At 31.7% G+C, this 11,325-nt stretch overlaps 1 protein-coding gene across 2 annotated transcripts; it reads left to right on the top strand.

The window, feature by feature from the left end:
• The first annotated feature begins 2,272 nt into the window (after window positions 1–2,272).
• LOC125853841 (uncharacterized) lies at window positions 2,273–5,683 on the top strand. Of its 2 annotated transcripts, none has more exons than XM_049533594.1 (7): window positions 2,273–2,609; window positions 3,064–3,102; window positions 3,201–3,254; window positions 3,342–3,395; window positions 4,423–4,491; window positions 4,560–4,631; window positions 5,298–5,683. In XM_049533594.1, the coding sequence occupies exons 1-7, from the start codon at window positions 2,550–2,552 to the stop codon at window positions 5,406–5,408; spliced, it is 459 nt and encodes a 152-aa protein (XP_049389551.1). In that variant the 5' UTR covers window positions 2,273–2,549; the 3' UTR covers window positions 5,409–5,683. The 2 variants fall into 2 exon arrangements, with proteins under 2 accessions (XP_049389551.1, XP_049389552.1); XM_049533595.1 differs by having other exon boundaries at window positions 2,327–2,609; window positions 4,423–4,476; window positions 5,298–5,675.
• The last annotated feature ends 5,642 nt before the right edge of the window (window positions 5,684–11,325 follow it).

Genomic DNA, 11,325 nt, shown 5'->3' with positions numbered 1-11,325 from the left:
CTTTAAAAATCCGGATTGGACTTTCCTTATTCTAACAGCCCAACTGCCAAAGGGCATAACTCACTCATACGAACTCGGATTTCCGCAAACTCGGCGGCATTGGAAAGATCCTTCCAAGAGCTTTGCAACCATATTTGGAAGTACACCTAACTCATTCTGATCTAGGAATTATGGCCGTTTGAAGTTGACCAAAACTCAATTTTTTTCTTACTTGACAAATTTCCAGATTTTTAATTCTTTCCAAAAATGACTATTTCCAATTATAAATTTCTTCCTAGTTATTTCAAATTGCGAGATGTTACAAATAATTTTTTTTTTTTTTTTTTGGTTAGTATTGTTGTGTACTTATGCCAATTATTATTGCCGTAGTTTATCTTATTTTGTTTATTTATTGCTACTCTAATTTTGTTCATAGATGGTTGCTCTTTAATTTATTAAAATTGATCGAATTCATTTTCTAAAAATTCCACTGGTCTGGTTGTTATGCTATTGTCATTTGATTATTGTTATTATTTTGTTATGTTATTATCTCTTGGATACCTCATATTATATTGTAGTGTCTTTGGTTATGTTTTATATGTTAAAATTCGCCAATGAAAAAAATTTCTCCGTCGATTTTCGAGGCCTTTCCATTTTAAAAGACGGACATTTAGTTTAAGTTTATAATTTTTCTTGCAAGTTAAAATGGCCAATAAGAAAATCTGTCCGTCGATTTTGGAGGCCTCCCCATTTTAAAAGACGGAAATTTAGTTTAAGTATATATTTTCGTTTGTTAAAATTGGTCGATGAAGAAATTACCGTCGATTTCCAAGGCCTCCCATGTTAATAAGACGGGTTTTTATTTTTAAGTTATTATTTGAGTTATTCATTTTTATTCATATTTCTTTAGTACTAACACTTTTACTAAGTGTTTTTACAGGTACACGGAGCTGCTTCCCATTTGAAGCTAATTGAATGGAGTTCGAATTATATCTTTTATTCATTATTGTGTATATTATCGACAGGCAAACATTAGGTCGTTTCTCATATTACTTGTTTGTTTTATTACTTGTGTATATTGCATGCTTGTTTTAATTGTATATAGTTTTATATCCTCCTCAATTTGAAAAAAATGAATTCAGTTGGGACCTACATTTGTTGATTTCGAAGGATACCTAACACCTTCCCTTCGAAATAACTTGAACCCCTTACCTAGAATCTAATGGTTTCGTAGACATTTTTTAAAATTGGTTTCCTAGTTTTTTCCCTAAAATTAGGTGGCGACTCCTTTAAAATTCGTTTATTCTTAAAATTCTTTTAAAATCAACTTAATTGATTGTTTTTTGAGTCACCGCGACATTTCTCCTTATTTGAATAAAATAGAAATGTAAACAACTGTAAGAATTAAACAACATTTTGTACAAGATTTGTGCATGTTTGATTGTCGTAGCGGAATGAAATTCACGAACGGAATAATTTGCTCCAAATCCAACTTTGAATTTCAAGGAAACCAAGTGTAATCCACAAACTGAATATCTTCTTGGATTGTTTGATGTCAATCTTAAGAAATAAATGGCATGTTGTTTTTCCTTTTTGTTTACGATATTTTTTTCTTTGACTTTCCTTTAAACGTGAAATACTATTTTAAAGGTAGTGGATGTTACGGTTAAAACCATGTAACTGGTCCCACTCTTTTTCAAAATAGTATTTATCTTCTTCTTTTTTTTTCCAGAAACTTTATTGGGTTGGGTCGAGTCCACATGGGAGACTCATGACCCAAAAAAACTTATAGAATCGAGTTAAATCATTTGTATTAGTATATCGAATCTCTCTCGCTTTATATAAACACAAATTGAACATTGTATTTGTATAATTTGTGTTTGTATAAAGCGAGCGAGAGAGAAAAAGGTAAAAGAGAACTGGGTAGGGAAAAAATTGTATTAGTATAATTATAAGTGTATAAGACGGAGAAATATATATATTTATATTTGTATATACAGTCTCTCTCGCTTTATATAAACACAATATATACATTTATGTTTGTATAAAAGTGAGAGAGGCGAGGGAGAGAATTGTGAGTGGCGAGTGAGATTCAGGGGAAAGAGGCGAGAATACAGTGTGTTTGCTACGAATTGAACATGAAACAATAACTATATCATTTATTTTGATCAATAATTTGTTATATTACATAATTATCCCTGATTTTTATATACTCTACCGAACGAGACCCGTAAGAATGTCTAGAGAAGGAAGGGGCGAATATTGAATACGAGTATTCTAGAGAGGTGCCTGCCGACAAAAGTTTGTAGTTATGTGTTCGATTTGCAAAATAACATAAACCCCTCAATTCACACTAGAGAGAGCTCACCTTCCCCAATTTCAAATTTTGTCAATCCATAAAATCGCCCGCCCAACTCACATCCACAATCACCTTCTCCTCCATTGACTAATTTCCAATTTCTTTTGCCCTTTTACTTCTCTCTTTGGTTCTGGTTCTAGTTTTGGTTCAGGTTCAAGGTCTCTAAACAATACCTTACCTAGGGAAACTAATCTTCAATTCCTATTTTTTGATGGCAAACTCCGATTCCACTCTACCTGTTCCTGCTTCTGCTGCTTCTCCGCTCTCTGCAGTACATCATTCAACTCTCTCTAGTTCATTTGTGAAATGGGTTTTTCTTGTTTTCTCAGTTTTCTGTTTATCTAACATCAAACTTATTGGATTAATTTTTTCTAGTTTGAAATTCTGACTGGGTATTTTCTGATTTGCTGTTTGCTTTACCCTTTTAGGGTTTGATATGCGAAATGGGTTGTTTTTTTCTTGAGAAAATTTTGTTAAAGTAGCGTCAAAATGTCGTCTTTTTTCACGGGGTTGCTTTGTTTGTTTGAAATCTGAACTGGGTATATTCTGATTTGCTGTCTGCTTTACCCTTGTATGGTTTGATATGCGAAATGGGTTGTTTTTATCTCGAGAATTTTTTGTTATATTAGCATCAAAATGCAGTCTTTTTTCATGGGGTTGCTTGTTTGTTTGAAATCTGAACTGGGTATTTACCTAATTGGTTTTTTTGTTGTTCTATTTGGTAGAGGAAGGAGAATGTGGTACCGGCTAGCTCCAAAATTAAGGTACATATTTTCTGTTTCATTTATGTAAAGGTTGGGATTTGGCTATTGATTTCTGTTAAACTTGGTAACTGAGGATTTCGGTTATGTTTTGCTGATAGGAATTGACTGAATCAAGGCAAGAGCTGCTCAATAGGATTCAGAGCTTGAAAACAGTAAGCTCATGTTAATAGCATCTCTAGAATCTGTGTCTATTTTGTTGCTGTTGATGGTATTTTACTATTTGGCTTCTCGATGTCTAGGATCTTCAAAGCTGGAGATATAAGTTGGATGGCCAAGTAAAGGTCTATCGTGATGTAAGTACATCCTTCTTTCGTTTCCATTAGCTGTTAATGGATTTAACAGACTTAGTGTGAAGTAAATCAACTTTACTGTGTACATATAATTCATATTTAATAGTTTTGACAAATCATGAGGTTCGACTTTGGAGTTGGTAGGCAGTGATAGCTGGTTTGTTGCTTGTTTTTCTCTAGTGTATGCAAAGGCGAATCTAGGATTTTAGAATATGATTGCACCACTAAAAAAAAGAGAAAACAATGCATAATTGATCTCTTATCCTCTAGTTTTACAAAGAGATCGTGGGTTCACGTGCCTTATTTTTAACATGTAAATTCACCCATGAGTGTATGTGAAGCTTTACATCTATCTTCCTGGATTTTGAAAACTTGCTAGTTTGGTAAATCAGCAGTGGAAGGATAGAGTTGTCAATGAGAATCTTTCATTTGACATTTTTAACAATTTCTGGTTGAAAAGATAATTTTGGAACTTAAAAAACTGAAGGATTTCAGTCGGCGTTCAAAATTTGTGTATTCTTGGAGAGCTAAAACATCTGATAGCTTTTTCCTGGAAATGTGAGATGATTGGACCAGCAATTGCATTTAGGAATATCAATGTTAGACAAGAAATTTGTTAAAGACAGGAAACACAGGCTAGGAGAAAGGTCAATATAACTGAAGAACAAGGATATAAGATACTCCTAATTGGTGAAATTTTCTTATTATAAAACCAAAAACTTTACCATTTTCTTTTGCAAGTGATTCAATTGATTGGAATCTTGGAGTTGGGAGGACATTATTTTTCTTTGGTTATTCATTTGAGACATGTCTGACCAATAAAAGAGAGGCAAAGCCCAAAAGCAGCCCCACCCCCACCCCCCTGCTAGCAGCATTCAAGCGAGGCACAAAAATCTGCTTGGTAGATTGAAAAAGGCTTCTCTCAAATGACATTTGTTCTCAGTCTTATCGGCTTTTCGAATTGGAAGCCTTGTACTTCTTAATCTTATACAGCCACTTAGAAGTTTCTGTTTTTTCTCCCTTCTACCAGGAATTGTCAGATCTCAAGAAATCACTGAATGTTGAAGTGGAGCAACTTAGATCTGTGAGCAATGCTCTAGTCAGTATATTTTCATCATCTTTGGAGATGCAATTGAGTATTTAATAAATTAATCATTTTTGAACCAGGAATTTCAAGAGTTAAAAACAACTCTTCAGCAACAGCAGGAAGATGTTACTAACAGCTTAAGAAACTTAGGGGTGAGTTATCTTATGCTTTTTACTCCCGTTGTTTCATTTTACCTGGCCCCTATACTAAAAATAGATGTTTCATTTTACTTGTCAATTTTAGCAAATCAAGAGAGTTTTATTACTTTCTTCCCATTCTAGCCTTAGTATTAAATAACTAGATAAAGTAGTAGACAAACTTAGAGCTTCAAAGCCCATTAATAAGGTTAGTTTAATAACATACAACTATATTTTAAAGTTTTCATAAAGGGGTCTGTCAGGTCAACAAGAGTCAAGTAATATGAAACGAAGGGAGTAACTCTCTGAATTATGGATTCCACTGAGTCCCATCCTGAATTCCTGATAACATTAACATTATACTTCTTCGTTCCATTTTATGTCAGTGACCATCCGTAGATTTTAACATATTAATTTGACTCGTGTAATACTTGTAGAAGTGGTAGAGAAATATTTAAGTAATGGTTGAAAACTTTGGTTTCATAGAGAAAATGTTTCATCAAAGTTTAGAATATGAGCTTTATAATTTGTGAAAATTCTAGTTGTTAGTAAAAGGGTGTGGAGCATCTGCGATGACCTAAAATATGTAATGAGTGCCATATAAAATTGGACGGAGAGAGCAGTTGTTTTACTTTAAATTGCAAAAGAAATTCTGATTTTTGTTTGTGGAACTACCTACAGCTTCAGGATGCCTCAGAAGAAACAAAAGAGGCTGAAGATGTCAAGCCTGATAAGAATGAAGATACTGCTCAGGATTTGCCAAAGGACAACGGTAAAGACACTGAGGAGTAGGCCGAGTTACGTGCATCCTTTCCCTAAACGTTCTCATCTTCTTCGATGAAATATGGTTGGGCATTGTGTGCTAGGTTAAGAAGTGTTCTCTTATTCTCATTTATGATGAGATGAAGTCTTTCATTGAATTAGCTAGGTTTGGTGAATGACTTCCTTTCCTCCCAGCTGTTAGTTCAAGGATATTAGTTGTACTGCTATTGACTTGCAATTTTCATGAGGGGTAATCTGATGGATCATTTAATTTATTGCACGAAAGTCACTAAACTACATATCTTGTAATTTAGAAGTCACTCAACTTTGGGTAGGTGTCATAGAAGGGAAGTATCAAACATAGACGTTTGAATGGGAACTTTGATAATTACTTCAGAATGCAAAATCTAAACTACATATTTACATGCGTGAGCTGTAAACACTCTCAAAATCTCTATGATTCTCTCCCAGTTTAATCGGTCTATAAATTATTAAAACTAAAGTGTATATATATATATATATATCAGTTTTGGTTCGATTGTTTAGTTATTAATCATACATGAAAATAAAATCAAAAAATAAGGTGGGGGAATAGTAGGCAAAAAGACACTTGCCAACATCATCTGTCGTACTGTATTTTTTCCTTTCAAGTGAGTCTTTAGTGACAGTGGAGAAAATGAAATCAAAATGGGAAGAGCAAAAAACTGAATCATGCTGCCTAGTTAATTAAATTAAATCCCCTCTAAATTTATAAATGAATTTTGATGAAAATATATATAAGATTTTTAAAATTGTTCATTAAAAATTATATATTATGTATATCTAATTATAAAAAATATGTATATAATTTGTTGGTTTGGTAAATCTCTTCAAATTTTTTTAAAAACAAAATCAAAACCAACTAAATTGATTTGGTTCAATTTCACCCAAACTGTGAATACCCTTAGGGGTTGTTTGGTACCTGGGTAAATTTGTACATGTATTAACAATGTGGATATTAGTTATGCAAGTATTAGTAATGTGAATATTAATTATGCAAGTATTAGTAAAGTGGATGTTAGTTATGCAGGTATTCATTATACAAGTATTAGCTATGCATGGTTTAATTATGTGGATTTTAGTTATGCATAAATTATTCCTCTAGATGCTGGTTTTTTATATTAAAAATTAGTAAAATTATATATTTTTTAAATTAAAACATTTCCTTATAATTATACCCTTTACTTTTTTAACTTTGTATTTAAGTCAAAATATTTCTTTAATTATGTAGAAGAAGAAATTAGTCAAGTGGGAGTGATAAGGGTAATATTGTCATTTTAACTTTTTATTCATGTATTAGTTATGCGAATTTCAAAATTGTCAACCAAACGTCGTATTAATTTTATACGTGAATAACTTTTTTCTTATCCACCTACCAAACGTCGTATTAATTATATACATGAATAACATTTTTCTTATCCACCTACCAAACGCCGTGTTAATTATATACATGAATAACTCTTTTCTTATCAGCCTATCAAACGTCGTATAAGTTATACGGACTGTAATATATGGATAAAAATTATACGGACTCTAATACATGGATAAGACTTGTATTACACAGCTACCAAACGACCCCTTAGTCTTCATAGTCACTCCCGTAAGATTTTGCAATTCTTGTGACAGTAATGTTCAGTTTTTGGTTTACACAATTAAATTATTTTTGTAAGGTTATTTGTAATTCTTCGACTCCGCGCGGTCGACTTTCTATTAATAATTTTGGGAATTCCATAAAGATTATGACCTAGATTAGATCGATTTTTTTTTTGAATCTCTATGTGCAATTCCCTCAATGCCAGAGGACGTTCTCATATTCTTTTGTACATAATTTTGATACAATCATTTATTTTTTGTATCTTTTTGTAAATCCTTAGAATAATTTTGGGTTGTAAAAACCAAAGAGAATGATGACCTTGGATTCTACCCAATTTGAAACCAAGTGGATTTATTTTCTCATCTTTGTCAAGTTAGCTTTCATGGTCATTATCCTCAAAATAGGGGTGTTCACGGGTTGATTTGGATCGGTTATTGGTCAAAATCAAAACCAAATCAACTTAATCGATTTTAAAATTATCAAAATCAAACCAAACCAAATATAATATACATTTATCGGTTTGGTGATTATCGGTTTCGATTTGGGTTGGTTCGGTTATTCGGTTATTAACCATACACAAAAATAAAAGAAACAATTCATTTAAAATGTGATAAAAGTGACAACAATCCATTCAAAACGAAAAATAGTTAGAATGACTTAAATTACTGAACTTTCGATCACTAAATTTACTATATATCAATAAAGCTTTAAAATTCACTATATTGGTCTAGAAGGAAGAGAAAATAACATTTTCAGTCCCACAAAGAATTGTCATAGACACTCATATACATGAAATCAATAAGATAAATGTTTCATCTTGGGAATTTTTGCTTTCAATAAGTACATTATAAAGAAATTTTAATGAAAATATGTATAAGATCTTTAAAATTGTTTATAAAAATAATATATTAAGTATGTATATTAATAAAATATATGTATATAATTCATCGGTTTGGTTAAGTTATTTCTTCGATTTTTTTCAAATAAAATCATAACCAAACCAAATACTATCGGTTTTCAAAAATCTAAAACCAAACCAAACCAAACCCAAATAAAATCGGTTTTATTGTATCGATTTGGTTTGATTTTTCGGTTTAGATCGATTTTTATCCAAACCGTGAACACCCCTACTCAAAAATATAAATTTACAACTGCCATATCATTAAATAAGAACCAAAAATTATATTTTCAAAAATAGTGACTATGAAAGTTAACTTGACAAAGTTAAATGACTTTTGAAAGCCAAACAAAGTTGCATGACTATGGATAGCTTTTAAAAGACAATGCAAAGTTAAGTGACTATGAAGGCCAATTAGCCAGTGACATTTAAACTTCTAATTCTCATATTTATCTCTAAAATACAAACTTTATTTTTCAAAATCAACAAGTATATTCTTTGAAACCAAAAAAAATAAATTTAAAAAGTCAATCTTTTCATATAAGTGTAGACATTAAAATTTTGTGGACTCTACAAGACATGATTGATTTCAGTAAGAATTTTTGGAGGTTACTCAATTCTATTACCTAATTCATATCTATATAAAAGGTATATTATATTCCCTTGAAAAGTCATCTCAAAATATTTCATGAACTCTTGGGTGTTTATAAAGATCAAAATCTCAAAAAAAATTCTGAAGTATTCATAAAGAGATCAAAATATCCCATAAACTCTTGGGTATTCATAAAGAGATCACAAAGACGTCAAATATTGTCTTTCTCAAAGAAATCTCGAAATTTCATAAACTCATGGAATAAACATAAAAAGATCAAGATGTGGCCTCCTACGTTCGAGAAATACGTCTCTAACGACCCTTGACTCATGGAGAAATCTTAAGAGATAAAAGAATCAAGGGATCAACAGATTCGTACTCACAATCTTGATGAATAAAATTATTTCTTCATATTTTTTTGTGATTGTAATTTTTTTTTTCTGTCAGTTTAAAATTTGTTGCAAACAAATATGATACGTCTAGTGGGACCAAGTTTGGCCTTCATCTCTTCTCTCACAAATCATCTTTGCAAATCTAAAACCCCAAAACCGTAAAGGTGAAAAAATGAGTACTTCAAATCTCATCTTTGAGTTTCATCAAGTCTACATTCCGATAAGCCTTGAAGCAGTAAACATCATTCTTCCACATTTGCGATTTTGTGGCTTCAGATCTAAGGATTTGATTTGTAAAGAGAGAAGAGAGGAGAAGGGCAGATTTGGTCCCATTAGGCGTGCCAGTTTATTTGCAACAAATTTTAAACATATTAAAAGTAAATTAACCATAAATAAAATATAAACAAACACAATTTGATTGATAAATACGTGGATACAAATCTGTGTCTCCCTTGATTGTTTTCTCTCCTAATATTTTTTCATAATTCGAGGACCGTTAGTGACATATTTCTCTCCTAATATTTTCCGTAATTTGAGGGCCGGTAGTGACGTATTTCTCAAACTAGGATGATTAAAACTTGATCTTCATAATTCACGAGGGACGTTGGTGACATATTTCTCGAACTAAGAGAATTTGAATTTGATCTTTTTATGAATATTTCATGAATTTGCAGTATATAAAATACACAATAGTTTATGAGATATTTTTTAGTTGACTTTTCAAGGAAATATAATACTTTTATATAGACATGATCTAGAGTTTAGCGTTGAGTAGCATCCAAAAACCCTAAAATAAAATAGAACTGCTTGTAGACTCCTACAAAATTTCAATATCATCTACGATAAGTTTTTAGATAAACTGATAGAAAAACTTTTCTCATCTCCAAAATATTAAAATAAAGACAAATTGTAATGTAACTTTCCAAAAAATATTTTTTAAAAAGAAACTAAACCAAAATCATGAATTAATTAATCCAAAGGTCACCGAAATGGATATGAATGTTTGGTAAAACATCCTTCAATTGTAATGCCATAGGTCCCAACACAATACAACCCGTGAAGTCTGAATTTGATTTGAAAAATGACAAACTTTTATGCTCACGGGCTTCTAATTCATGGTTCTCCTCATTCCACCCCTACCTACCTTTTCCCTTTTTATCTCACTCTCTTTAATTCAATGTTTTGTGCAAAAAGAACTAGCCTCAAAACACTAGAACATGGAACAACAAACAATAACATAATTGAAATTGAGGTGTATAATTTAGAGATATAATATATTTTATGTAGTGAACGTCATTATTCATTATCGGTAGATGCTTGAGAACATGGAACAACAAACAATAACATAATCCTGTAATTTCTTTGGTGAGGTTTGAAGAGGATAGATATAAACAGAGATAGACTGAAAAGTTATTTTCGATAGACCCCAGCTTGAATAAAGTATTTTCAAACATATTGAAAAAGAGAATACAAAAAGGAGAGCAGCAGCAACAACAGAATAATGTTAGGTGATGAACTATACGATTTACCAAAAGAAATAGTAGTAATGATAACTTTAAAATGTGATAATCGAAGAACAAAAGGACATAGACGATAATCAAAATTGAAGAATAAGAAACTATGAGAATATTACTAATACTATTGGTCAGAAAGAAGATCAAAGTGCGACCACCAAGACTATATCTCGCAAGAATGCGAGACACCGCTCAACTACCAATTAACCTTCTACCCTAATCCACGATATCCAAACCCTCGTGTCGGTCATGTCCTCGGTAAGCTCAATATGTGTCATGTCTAATCACCTCCCTATAGTATTTCTTCGGTCTACCTCTACCTCTCTTGATGCCTGCCATTGTCAACTTCTCACACCTACTCATGACTAGGGCATGTATTTACACTTCTCCTCTTCACATGCCCAAACCATTTCAACCTCGTTTTCCCCATTCCGTCCACCAAGGAGGGCACTCCTACCTTGTCTCAGATATCTTCATTCCTAATTTTATCCCTCATAGTACGCCCACACATCCACCTCATCATCTTCATCTCCGCAATTTTCATCTTTTGAGCATGAAAATTATTAATTGACAATACTCCACCTCATATAACATAGTCATTCTAACCATCACTCTATAAAACTTACTTTCTTATCAATCTTGAGAACATACGCTAAAGAAATTTTCAAAATTTGAATTAAAAATGTCTAATAAAAATACTTTATCATGTGTTTAAATATTCAATTAAAATAAATTATAATTTGAGTATCTAAATAAAATTTACCAGCATATTTATGGAGTTATATATATGGTAAGCTTATATATATATATATAATGACATGGAAAAAAGTAAGAATTCATATATAGTACTACTCTAACGTGAGCTATTATTGTCGTTTTATGTTTTTGGGCCCCCACAAGCTATCAAAATCTCTTTGG

The sequence above is a fragment of the Solanum stenotomum genome, chromosome 1 (assembly GCF_019186545.1).
Source record: "Solanum stenotomum isolate F172 chromosome 1, ASM1918654v1, whole genome shotgun sequence".
NCBI classification, from domain to species: Eukaryota; Viridiplantae; Streptophyta; class Magnoliopsida; order Solanales; family Solanaceae; genus Solanum; species Solanum stenotomum.
This window is presented reverse-complemented; position numbering and strand designations above follow the sequence as displayed.

Excerpts from the sequence above, each read along its gene's own strand:
- LOC125853841 (XM_049533594.1), top strand. The coding sequence starts at position 2,550 with ATGGCAAACTCCGATTCCACTCTACCTGTTCCTGCTTCTGCTGCTTCT. Across the intron at positions 3,255-3,341 it reads GGATTCAGAGCTTGAAAACA|GATCTTCAAAGCTGGAGATA; the intron begins GTAAGCTCATGT and ends CTCGATGTCTAG. Across the intron at positions 4,632-5,297 it reads ACAGCTTAAGAAACTTAGGG|CTTCAGGATGCCTCAGAAGA; the intron begins GTGAGTTATCTT and ends AACTACCTACAG.